The following is a 13558-nucleotide window of genomic DNA, read 5'->3' as shown; positions in this document are numbered from 1 at the left end:
TATGAGTGTGGGTCTCTATGAGTCTCTATGAGTGTGGGTCTTTGTGGGTCTCTATGAGTGTGGGTCTCTATGAGTGTGGGTCACTGTGGGTCTCTATGAGTGTGGGTCTTTGTGGGTCTCTATGAGTGTGGGTCTCTATGAGTGTGGGTCACTGTGGGTCTCTATGAGTGTGGGTCTCTGTGAGTGTGGGTTTCTATGAGTCTCTATGAGTGTGGGTCTCTGTAGGTCTCTATGAGTGTGGGTCTCTGTGGGTCTCTATGAGTGTGGGTCTCTGTGGGTCTCTATGAGTATGAGTCTCTGTAGGTCCCTATGAGTGTGGGTCTCTGTGGGTCTCTATGAGTGTGGGTCTCTGTAGGTCTCTATGAGTGTGGATCTCTATGAGTCTCTATGAGTGTGGGTCTCTGTAGGTCTCTATGAGTGTGGGTCTCTGTGGGTCTCTATGAGTGTGGGTCTCTGTGGGTCTCTATGAGTGTGGGTCTCTGTGGGTCTCTATGAGTGTGGGTCTCTGTGGGTCTCTATGAGTGTGGGTCTCTGTGGGTCTCTATGAGTGTGGGTCTCTGTGGGTCTCTATGAGTGTGGGTCTCTGTGGGTCTCTAAGAGTGTGGGTCTCTGAAAGGTCTCTATGAGTGTGGGTCTCTATGAGTCTCTATGAGTGTGGGTCTCTGTAGGTCTCTATGAGTGTGGATCTCTATGAGTCTCTATGAGTGTGGGTCTCTGTAGGTCCCTATGAGTGTGGGTCTCTATGAGTCTCTATGAGTGTGGGTCTCTGTAGGTCTCTATGAGTGTGGGTCTCTATGAGTCTCTATGAGTGTGGGTCTCTGTAGGTCTCTATGAGTGTGGGTCTCTATGAGTCTCTATGAGTGTGGGTCTCTGTAGGTCTCTATGAGTGTGGGTCTCTATGAGTCTCTATGAGTGTGGGTCTCTGTAAGTCTCTATGAGTGTGGGTCTCTATGAGTCTCTATGAGTGTGGGTATCTGTAGGTCTCTATGAGTGTTGATCTCTATGAGTCTCTATGAGTGTGGGTCTCTGTAGGTCTCTATGAGTGTGGATCTCTATGAGTCTCTATGAGCGTGGGTCTCTATGAGTGTGGGTCTCTATGAGTCTCTATGAGTGTGGGTCTCTATGAGTCTCTATGAGTGTGGGTCTCTATGAGTCTCTATGAGCGTGGGTCTCTATGAGTCTCTATGAGTCTGTGTTAACGTGACGATTCTCGGCCGTCACGTGGTTGAGCAGCCATCACTCGTGATGGCCACGTGGTTAGCTTCTGAACAAGAGCTACTACAAAGCAGCTAAATGGGGGGCCTTACGCCCGGTGTAAAATTAAAAATATTTGTATCGTTTTAGACTCTTTTGACTGCTATGAATTCCCATGCGTTAGTTGATAAGCCACGTGCTTGAGCAGCTATCACTCGTGATGGCCACGTGGTTAGCTTCTGAACAAGAGCTACTACAAAGCAGCTGAGTGGGGGGCCTTACACCTGGTGTAAAATTAACAATATTAGTACGTGGATGACACTTTTGTCATCTGGCCACATGGCCGGCCTGCTCTAGACCAATTCTTCGACCACATCAATTCCATACACCCAGCCATCAGATTTACCATGGAAGTCGAAATAGATGGCAAGATACCTTTTTTGGATGTCCTAATTAAAAAGAGACCTGATGGTTCAATGAGCCACTCTGTCTGCAGGAAAGCTACCCATACGGATGCTTATCTGAAACCGGATTCCCACCACCATCCATCACAGAAGAATTCTCTCATCAAGACTCTGTATCATAGAGCCCAATGCATATCCGACCAGGAACACATAAGCAGTGAACTCAAGCACGTACACCAAGCTCTTAGGGCTAATGGTTACTCCGACTATACAATCCGCAAAGCTATCACTCAAACCATGAAGAAAAACCCTCTTGAGGAGCCTTTCAAAACCATCACTTTACCCTACATTGCTGGGATCACAAAAAAGATCTCCAAAATCTTGAATAAACACAAGATCCAGGTCCGTTTCAACACATTACATAAAATCTGTCATCTGGTTCCGTCTGTAAAAGATGTGATTCCGGACATACAATACCCTGGTGTCTACAAACTAAGTTGCCTCTGTGGTAGTAGTTACATTGGAGAAACCAAACGCCATATCTCGGACCGCATTCGTGAACATAAAGCAGACCTTAAACACGGTAGGACCAACACCTCGGCCGTAGCAGATCATTGTTCTAATTCAGTAGGCTCACATGCCATTGACTTTTCCAAGACGGAGGTTCTTTGTAAGCCATCTGGCTTCCATGAGAGATTCGTTCATGAGGCTATCCACATATACAAGCACAGAGACAATTTCAACCGAGAAGATGGATTCTATCTTAGCAATCATTGGAAAGATTTGATAAACCATTTCAGGTCTTAATTGATTGTTCACGCTTACAGTGGCTTTCAGACAGCATACATTATAAAAAATTTCGTCTCCCCCCTCCTATTTTCAGAATATAGATGGACTAGTCCTGGGCAAACTGCCAAATCGCTGCGCGTGGCGCTAACGTTTTTTATAAATAAATAAATGCGCCGTTTTAAAATATATGCGAACCAACACACCTGAAGACGACCGTTTGAGTTATGGTCGAAACGTCGTGAGAATTTTTTATTGTTTTATATATTTTTTATTATTTTGTTGTTTCCCTTCAACGTGACTTTACCGAAAAAACTAAGAATATGAATATAATAGTAGTAGTCGTTATTTTAAACTATTATTATATATTTTTATTTTGACCAGGTAAGGCCCACTGAGCTGTATAGCTCTTTGGAGATGTCTTGAACGTTGTTCCGATGTTGTTGAGGCGTCTTGAACGTTGTTCCGATCCTCTTGAGACGTCTTGAACGTTGTTCCAGTCTTCTTGAGACGTCTTGAACGTTGTTCCGATCCTCTCAAGACGTCTTGAACGTTGTTCCGATGTTCTTAAGACGTCTTGAACGTTGTTCCGGACCTCTCAAGACGTATTGAACGTTGTTCCGATCCTCTCAAGACGTCTTGAACGTTCCAGTCTTCTTGAGACGTCTTGAACGTTTTTCCGATGTTGTTGAGGCGTCTTGAACGTTGTTCCGATCCTCTCAAGACGTCTTGAACGTTGTTCCGATGTTCTTGAGACGTCTTGAACGTTGTTCCGGACCTCTCAAGACGTCTTGAACGTTGTTCCGATCCTCTCAAGACGTCTTGAACGTTGTTCCAGTCTTCTTGAGACGTCTTGAACGTTGTTCCGATGTTGTTGAGACGTCCTGAACGTTGTGCCAGTCCTCTTGAGATGTCTTGAACGTTGTTCCAGTCTTCTTGAGACGTCTTGAACGTTGTTCTGATGTTGTTGAGACGTCTTGAACGTTGTTCTGTTCCTCTCGAGACGTCTTGAACGTTGTTCCGATCCTCTCGAGACGTCTTGAACGTTGTTCCAGTCTTCCTGAGACGTCTTGAACGTTGTTCTGATGTTGTTGAGACGTCTTGAACGTTGTTCTGTTCCTCTCGAGACGTCTTGAACGTTGTTCCGATCCTCTCGAGACGTCTTGAACGTTGTTCCAGTCTTCCTGAGACGTCTTGAACGTTGTTCCGATGTTGTTGAGACGTCTTAAACGTTGTTCCGATCCTCTCAAGACGTCTTGAACGTTGTTCCAGTCTTCCTGAGACGTCTTGAACGTTGTTCCAGTCTTCTCGAGACGTCTTGAACGTTGTTCCAGTCTTCTCGAGACGTCTTGAACGTTGTTCCAGTCTTCTCGAGACGTCTTGAACGTTGTTCCAGTCTTCTCGAGACGTCTTGAACGTTGTTCCAGTCTTCTCGAGACGTCTTGAACGTTGTTCTAGTCTTCTTGAGACGTCTTGAACGTTGTTCAGATGTTGTTGAGGCATCTTGAACGTTGTTCTGATCCTCTTGAGACGTCTTGAACGTTGTTCCAGTGTTCTTGAGACGTCTTGAACGTTGTTCCAGTCTTCTCGAGACGTCTTGAACGTTGTTCCAGTCTTCTTGAGATGTCTTGAACGTTGTTCCGATCTTGTTTCCCGCGCAGGAGGCCGAGGTGGCGAGGAACGTCCTCGAGGAACTGGGCCTCGCCTGAGCCTTCGCCTCGCCTGGAATTCTACTCTCGCGGAGTTCCGGATCCGGAACCGGACTCGAACCCGGACTGGGACCCGGACTCGAACCAAGACCCGGACTGGGAACTCGGACTGGGACCTGGACTGGGACCCGGACTCGAACCAAGACCCGGACTCGAACTTGAGTTCGGATCCGGAGTCGAACTTGAGTTCGGATCCGGAGTCGAACTTGAGCCCGGATCCGGAGTCGGAACCCGGCACCGGACTCGACCCCGGATCCGGAGTCGAACCTGGACTTGGACCCAGACCCGGACGGACTCGGATCCGGACTCCGACTCGGATCCGGACTCCAGACGTAGACCGGGACTTGAATTTGTACTCGGTACTCGATCCCGGATCCGGACTCAAAAACTTGAACTCGGATCCGGACCGGGTGACCCGGACTCAAATTTACATTCGGGCTAAAACCCGGACGCGGATTCAAAACTCAGATCCGGGCCTGGATTCGACGCCTGGACCCGGGACTCGAAACCAGACGTGGACTCGGACGGCTCGGATCTGGACTCGGACTCGGGACTCGGGACTACAATGACGATGACGGAGGAGGAGGAGGAGGAGACTAAACAGAGTATTTCAACAACAACAACAACCACAACAACCACCACTACATTATTATAAACAACAACCACCACGTTATTACAAACAACAACCACTACATTATTATAAACAACAACCACCACATTATTATAAACAACAACCACCACATTATTATAAACAACAACAACAACCACCACTACATTATTATAAACAACAACCACGTTATTATAAACAACAACCACTACATTATTATAAACAACAACAACCACCACTACATTATTATAAACAACAACCACGTTATTATAAACAACAACCACTACATTATTATAAACAACAACATTATTACAAACAACAACAACAACCACCACTACATTATTATAAACAACAACCACGTTATTATAAACAACAACCACTACATTATTATAAACAACAACAACCACCACTACATTATTATAAACAACAACCACGTTATTATAAACAACAACAACAACCACCACTACATTATTATAAACAACAACCACCACCACATTATTATAAACAACAACCACATTATAAACAACAACAACCACTACATTATTACAAACAACAACAACCACATTATAATCAACAACAACCACCACCACTACATTATTATAAACAACAACAACCACATGATTATAAACAACAACAACAACAACCACCACATGATTATAAACAACAACAACAACATCCACCACTACTACATGATTATAAACAACAACCACCACCACATGATTATAAACAACAACAACCACCACCACATGATTATAAACAACAACATCCACCACCACATTATTATAAACAACAACAACAACCACCACCACATGATTATAAACAACAACACCCACCACCACATTATTATAAACAACAACAACAAGAACCACCACATTATTATAAACAACAACAACAAGAACCACCACATTATTATAAACAACAACAACAAGAACTACCACATGATTATAAACAACAACAACCACCACCACATTATTATAAACAACAACAACCACCACCACATGATTATAAACAACAACAACCACCACTACATGATTATAAACAACAACAACCACCACCACATGATTATAAACAACAACAACAACCACGTTATTATAAACAACAACAACCACCACCACTACATTATTATAAACAACAACCACCACCACATTATTATAAACAACAACAACCACCACTACATGATTATAAACAACAACCACCACCACATTATTATAAACAACAACAACAGCCACCACTACATGATTATAAACAACAACAACCACCACTACATGATTATAAACAACAACAACCACCACCACATTATTATAAACAACAACTACATTATTATAAACAATAACAACAACCACTACATGATTATAAACAACAACAACAACAACCACATGATTATAAACAACAACAACCACCACATAAACAACAACAACAAAGCGAAACTGTGAATCATTCGAGCATTCCTTGACCGTGCCAAAAATCCGAGATGACCTTGGAAGGTCCTTTCCGTGTTTTGTGTTTTTCCTCTCGTTCCACCCCCCTCCCCTCCACCCCCCACCATTCCAACGAAGACGGATCGCATTTTATACAAAGTCTGCAACAAAAGTTAAAAAGTAAACTAAAGTTTAAAAGAAGAAAAAAGCTACAAAATAAAACAAAGTTTAGGTAAAACATTTTTTTTAAATTCAGCTGGAAAGTTCCAACGTCAAAAAGTTCAAAAGTTACAAAAAAAATGTCAAACTGGAAAAAAGAAAAGTTAAGAAAAAAATATATTTAAAAGTTCCAAAGTTCAAACGTGAAAGGTTCAAAAGTCCTAAAGTTAAAAAGTTGAAAATTTAAATTTCAAAAGAAAAAAACATTTAAAGTTAGAAACTTTTAAAAAAAGTTTTTAAAAAAAAAGTAAAGTAAAAAAAACGTGAACGTTCAAAAGTTTAAAAAAACAAAGCTGAAAAGCCACAAAGTTTTAAAGTTACAAAGTTAGGGAAAGCAAGAATCTAGCTTGCCTCGCGCACGCCGCCTGTTCTCGCTCCGTTGTTTCAGGCCGAGCGGACCTAGCGGAGGGCCGGCGGGCTCGGGGGGTGGTTGGTTGGTTGGTTGGCTCGCTCGCTCGCTCGGTGAGGCGGAAAACCTGGAGCGGAGATGCGCGGGAATCACCGGAGTGGGAATGTCCGCGTAGGCCGGGGATGTTGACTGCCTCGCCTCGGCTACGGAAGGAGTGTCCGTGGGTTCGAGACCGACCCTGACGATGCCTGCTGTGTTTGGCGAGGTGTTCACTGACTCGCGTCGTCGGGGGGGGGAGTTGGGATGGAACCCACGGGCTCCCGCGCACCCGGCGAGGTAGTCAACATCTCGTCGGATACAGCAGGCATCGTCAGGGTCGGGATCGAAGCACACGCACCACACACACACACCACACACACGCACCACACACACACACACCACACACACACACCACACACACACCACACACACACCACACACACACACCACACACACACCACACACACCACACACACCACACACACCACACACACACCACACACACCACACACACCACCACACACACCACACACACCACACATACACCACCACACACACACCACACACACACCACACACACCACACACACCATACACACACACCACACACACACCACACACACCACACACCCCACACACACCACCACACACACACCACACACACCACACATACACCACCACACACACACACACCAAACACACCACACATACACCACCACACACACACCACACACACACACACTACACACACCACACACACCACACACACCACACACACCACACACACACCACACACACCACACCACACACACCACACACACCACACGCACCACACACACACCACACACACCACACACACACCACACACACACAACAACAACCGCCATTCGCCACTAAGTGGCGGTGACGTCACCACGACGCTTGTGCCAGGCTATGTGCACCCTGAGGCCACGTGAAGTGTCGAACGCCCGCTGGCAGGAGGTCACGGGGCAGACCCAGGTGCCACGGGTCGACTGACTGAGATGACTGGCTGATGCACCACCTGTGCCCCCTACTGTGCCAACCTGCTGTGCTTTAGCCACCCGGCGCTCCGCTCGTTGTTCTGAGCGTCGCTCCTCCGCCCTCCGTTGTTGTTGGAGGGCGACTGCCTCCAACTGCCCAGTAGCATCCTTCACGAGCCTCCTCCACAGAGGCCGATCTTGACACCGCTGGTACCAGTCATCGGCAAGTCCACTCAGCTCCACGTCCTCCTGTACCACATCACTCCATCTCTTCTCTAGCCCGTGCCGCGCCCGCTTAGCCCCCTCAATCCGGCCAAACAAAAGCTGTTTCGGCATGCGGTGGCTGGGCATGCGGGCTACATGACCCAGCCATCGCAGCCTTACCTGCCGGAGGAGCTCACCGATGGGACCCTGCCCAGATCTTTCAAGGATTTGTGAGCTCCTCACACAATCCAGTCTGGTTAAACCCAGAATGGATCGCAGGCAGGCCAGCCTAAATGTTTCTAACCGGCAAAGATGTTCCATTAGGGGGGTCCACGTTTCGCAAGCGTAGAGAAGGGAGGGAATGACCGTGGCCGAGAAGACCTGAAGCTTAGTGCGGAGCGACAGACCAGGTAGCTTCCACACATCGTTATGCAACCGATGAAAAGATAATGCCGCTCGACTGATTCGGAGTGAGACCTCTGCTGTTAAACTGGAGCCAGTCATAAGCACACTGCCCAGGTATGGGAAACTCTCCACTCTCTCCACAACTGCCCCATCACCGATTGGGAGTTGTGGGGGTGGAGTGTCCTATGGTACAAAATACCCAGGCAGGTGCTTAGTTTTGGTGGGGCTGATGGTAAGGCCCCACCTTTTAGTGGCACGCTCCAGTCTCAGCAGCAGCGTCTCCAACAACTCCTCTGACTGAGCAGCTATTACCAAATCATCAGCATACATAACGTGGTTGAGCAATAGGGAGCCATCCCTTGACCGCACCCGGGCATCGATTAGCCTCCCATTATATCTGTACCATATGGAGATTCCCCCGGTACAGCTATTGAAGGCTTCACGAACTACGTGGTCAAAATAGATGTTAAATAATGTGGGAGCCAGAGGACATCCCTGTCGCACCCCAAGGTGTACAGGGAATGGCTCTGACTCCCGGCCACGTAGTTTTACCCGGGCCCGCTCACCATCATGAAGGTCCTTAATGATCGTGAGCAGAGGGTCAGGTACTCCAAAAGCACGAAGAACGACCCAGAGCCCAGGCCTACTGATGGTATCATAGGCCTTGACCAGGTCAATAAAGCAGAGATGTAGGTCTTGTTGGAATTCCCTACACCTCTGCTGTAGCAGACGGACAGAAAATATGGCATCTGTGCAGGACCGCCCTTTCCTGAAACCGCATTGGGGCTCCGCAAGCCTCTCCTCAGCGTGCCTGGCAAGGCGATGCTGAATAATCCTTGCCAGGACCTTTCCCGGCACACTGAGGAGTGAGATGCCCCTGTAGTTGTTGCAGTCTGTGCGGTCCCCCTTCTTAAAAAGGGGGACCACCAGGGCATCCTTCCAATCCTGCGGAACCCGTCCAGTGGTCCAGACTGTTGTTATGATGTCATATAGGGCAGTCTGTGCACAAACGCCACCCTCCCTCAGCATTTCGCTTGGGAGATCATCTCTGCCCGCTGCCTTTCCTGGTCTCAGACTCCGGATCGCCTTCAATACTTCCTCAGCAGATGGCACCTCAGCCAGCCACTCACAGGGGGTGACTTCTTCCAATATTTGAGGCACCGCAGCCTCAGCAGGGTCATCCTCACTTTGTGCCACGATGTTTTCCTGGCTGAGGGATTTTCCCTCCCCCAGGACCTCACAGAAATGCTCAGCAAATCTGCGAACCTGTTCCTGGGGGTCGGAGATTGGATCACCGTTTTTTCCCCTAATGATGGTAATAGGTGTGGCGCTGCAGGTTACTTTTTTGATGGAGTTAAATAGAGATTTGTGATCACGGGCCACTGAGGCAGACTCCATCTCCTCAGCAACCCGCGACCACCACCCATCCTTGCAGCGCCTCACGGCTCTCCGAACCTCCGAGCGAAGGCTGCGGTAAGCCTCCTCATTCTCTGACGTGGGATTCTGTAGCCGATGACAGTGGGCCTGTCGCTTTTTCTCAACCATCCTGAACACCTCCTCTGTCAGCCAGGGTCTCTGGGGAGGTCTGGACCGCGTACCCAAAGCAGCCATTGCAGCTGCATGAGTCACAGTCCTAAACCTCGCCCATTTACCCTCGACATCAGGAGGAGTCGGGGACGATGCCAATCCCAGCCGCAAGCGATGATGAAATTCTCGCTTGCAACTTTCATCAGATAACTGAGACCAGGCCACTTTATGTTGGAATGGGGTCCTGGGTGTACACCCACCACCGGAGTGGAAGAATGGCAGGCGCATCTTACAGATGACTAGTCGATGGTCGGTCAGAGGGCAGATCAGCTCCATGGTAGGTCCTGGTGTTAAGGACATGGGCTCGCATTCGCTGGTCCGTCACTATGTAGTCCAGCAGATGTTCTTGCTTGGACCCGGCATGCATCCATGATGTTGTGTGGATGCGCCGATGCCGGAACAGCGTGTTGGTAATTACAAGCCCATGGGCTGCACAAAAATCTAGCAGCCTCCTACCGTTGTTATTGAGCTGATCTGGCCCATGCCCTCCAATCACTCCAGACCAGGTGCCAGTATCATGACCAACTCGGGCATTGAAGTCACCCAACATGATGACTCTATCCCGAGAGGCCACTTTAGCCCGCACCTGTGACAGGAGGTCATAGAAGGCATCTGACTCATCGTCTTTGCCTGCATCCCTCCACGGATGTTCATCTTCGGTGGGGGCATAAGTAACCACGACCACTATTCCTTGCCTCCGATTGATGGGAAGGCGAGCCCAAAGTAGCCTGGGGCTTACAGCTTCCCACACCTCACCGCCACGCTCCCACGCCCCCTTCATTCTTTTGTTCAAAAGAAGAACCACTCCCTGTTGTTTGGCAGTCTGCTGCCCCGAGTAGAGGACTGTCCACCCCTCATGGTGGCAGGAGCCAGAGCCGGTCGACCGGAGCTCCTGAATGCCGCATAGATCCAGGCAGTACCGGTCCAGCTCCCGACATACATACACACCACACACACCACACACCACACACACCACACACACACCACACACACCCTAACCCTACACACACACTCACACTACACACACACCACACACACACCACACACACACTACACACACCACACACACCACACCCTCGCGCGCGGTTAAACCGATCCTAGAGAGGGAATCAGCACCACGCCTGCATTGTTTACTCTGCCGTATTTAAGTGAGGTCACGTGGGGGGGGGGTGGAAATGTGACCCGTTTACAATCGCGAATGACTACCTACTAACTCACTCACTAACAATCCCGCTGTGTAAGCGTCAACGTTCGTGTTGGTGGGAGGAGGGCGGAGTGGGGTCACGTGGGGGGGGGGGGGGGCTCAAGGGAGGTCACGGAGGTCACGTGGGGGTGGGGGGGGGGCTCAAGGGAGGTCACGTGGGGGTGGGGGGGGGTTTTCGGCATTCGCGACCTCGGCTCCCTCGCCCCTTGAGCCTTCAGTCGCCGCTGTGCCCATCGTGACACACCCCCCCCAACCTCACCCCGCCCCCCTATCCCCCCTTCTCCCCCCCTCTCCCCTCCCCCCTCTCCCCTCCCCCCCTATCCCCCCACCGGTGAGATAGTGGGGGGGGGGGAGGGAGATTCCCCCCCCCCCACTTTGTAAACTTGTCCGCAGTTTTTAATATTGCAACTGTCTGGTGACTTGCTACCAACCGTACTGTGTGACGCTGTGTGACGTTGTGTGACGTTGTGTGACGCTGTGTGACGCTGTGTGACGTTGTGTGACGCTGTGTGACGCAGTGTGACGCAGTGTGACGCTGTGTGACGCAGTGTGACGCAGTGTGACGCTGTGTGACGCTGTGTGACGCAGTGTGACGCAGTGTGACGCAGTGTGACGTGTGACGCAGTGTGACGTGTGACGCAGTGTGACGCTGTGTGACGCAGTGTGACGCAGTGTGACGCTGTGTGACGCAGTGTGACGCAGTGTGACGCAGTGTGACGCAGTGTGACGCTGTGTGACGTGTGATGCTGTGTGACGCAGTGTGACGCAGTGTGACGCTGTGTGACGAGTGTGATGTTGTGTGACGCTGTGTGAGGCTGTGTGACGCTGTGTGTAGCAGTGTGACGCTGTGTGACGCTGTGTGACGTGTGACACTGTGTGACGCTGTGTGACGCAGTGTGACGCTGTGTGACACTGTGACGTGTGACGCTGTGTGACGCAGTGTGACGCTGTGTGACGCTGTGTGACGTGTGACGCTGTGTGACAGTGTGACACAGTGTGACGCAGTGTGACGCTGTGTGACGCTGTGTGATGTGTGACGCTGTGTGACGCAGTGTGACGCTGTGTGACGCTGTGTGACTTGTGACGCTGTGTGACGCAGTGTGACGCAGTGTGACGCTGTGTGACGCAGTGTGACGCTGTGTGACGCTGTGTGACGTGTGACGCTGTGTGACGCTGTGTGACACAGTGTGACACAGTGTGACGCAGTGTGACGCTGTGTGACGCTGTGTGACTTGTGACGCAGTGTGACACAGTGTGACGCAGTGTGACACTGTGTGACGCAGTGTGACACTGTGTGACGCTGTGTGACGCAGTGTGACGTGTGACGCTGTGTGACGCAGTGTGACGCAGTGTGACGTTGTGTGATGTGTGACGCAGTGTGACGTTGTGTGACGCAGTGTGACGCTGTGTGACACAGTGTGACGCTGCGCTGTGTGACACTGTGTGACGCTGTGTGACGCTGTGTGACATTATGTGACACTGTGACGCCGTGTGACGCTGTGTGACGCTGTGTGACGCTGCATGATGCTGCGCTGTGTGACGCTGTGTGACGCTGCGCTGTGTGACACAGTGTGACGCATTGTGACGCTGTGTGACGCTGTGTGACGCTGTGTGACACTCTGTGACGCTGTGTGACACTGTGTGACGCTGTGTGACACTGTGTGGCACTGTGTGACGCTGTGACACTGTGTGACGCTGTGTGACGCTGTGTGACGCTGTGTGACACTGTGTGGCACTCTGTGACGCTGTGTGACACTGTGTGGCACTGTGTGACACTGTGTGACGCTGTGTGACACTGTGTGGCACTGTGTGACGCTGTGACACTGTGTGACGCTGTGTGACGCTGTGTGACACTGTGTGGCACTGTGTGGCACTCTGTGACGCTGTGTGACACTGTGTGGCACTGTGTGACGCTGTGACACTGTGTGACGCTGTGTGACACTGTGTAACGCTGCACTGTGTGACGCTGTGTGACGCTGCACTGTGTGACGCTGTGTGACGCTGTGACACTGTGTGACACTGTGTGACGCTGTGTGACGCTGTGTGACGCTGCGCTGTGTGACGCTGTGTGACGCTGTGTGACACTCCCTCCCTCCCTGCCCTCTCTCCCTCCCTCCCCTCCCTCTTGTGTTTTAAAGAAAAAGTTTGGAAAATCTGTGGTGGTGGTGGTTGCGTTGTCTACGTTATCATAATCTGGCGTGCGTTGTTGAGCATGGCGTGTGCATTAGCGTGGTGCGGTGTGTGTGTGGTATGCGTTTGTCCGGCAAGGAACAACCCCCTGATTACTCCGTGGCGCTGGGCGGTAACGCTGCGGTGGATGCTAGCAACGCCATGTGGGTGGGGGAGGGGAAGGACAATTTCAACATCTTCTTTGGTTCTTTCGGTAAAGTCACCACCACGTAGAATGAGATTAAAATAATAAGTTGATAAAAT

General features: G+C 49.9%; 1 protein-coding gene across 1 annotated transcript in view; it reads left to right on the top strand.

Annotated features, from left to right (window-relative positions):
* The window catches only part of LOC116937384 (AP-1 complex subunit sigma-2), a 129168-nt gene extending 115888 nt beyond the window's left edge, over positions 1 to 13280 (top strand). The window contains exon 5 of the mRNA XM_032944461.2: positions 4046 to 13280. Coding sequence (XP_032800352.1) covers positions 4046 to 4093 — 48 coding nt within the window. The 3' untranslated portion in view covers positions 4094 to 13280. The remainder of the gene's footprint in view (positions 1 to 4045) is intronic.
* The last annotated feature ends 278 nt before the right edge of the window (positions 13281 to 13558 follow it).

Source organism: Petromyzon marinus, chromosome 70 (assembly GCF_048934315.1).
Source record: "Petromyzon marinus isolate PM22_M1 ecotype Great Lakes invasive population chromosome 70, UKy_Petmar_22M1.pri1.0, whole genome shotgun sequence".
NCBI classification, from domain to species: Eukaryota; Metazoa; Chordata; class Hyperoartia; order Petromyzontiformes; family Petromyzontidae; genus Petromyzon; species Petromyzon marinus.
Note: the sequence above shows the minus strand (reverse complement) of the source record. Positions and strands in the feature narration are given on the sequence as shown.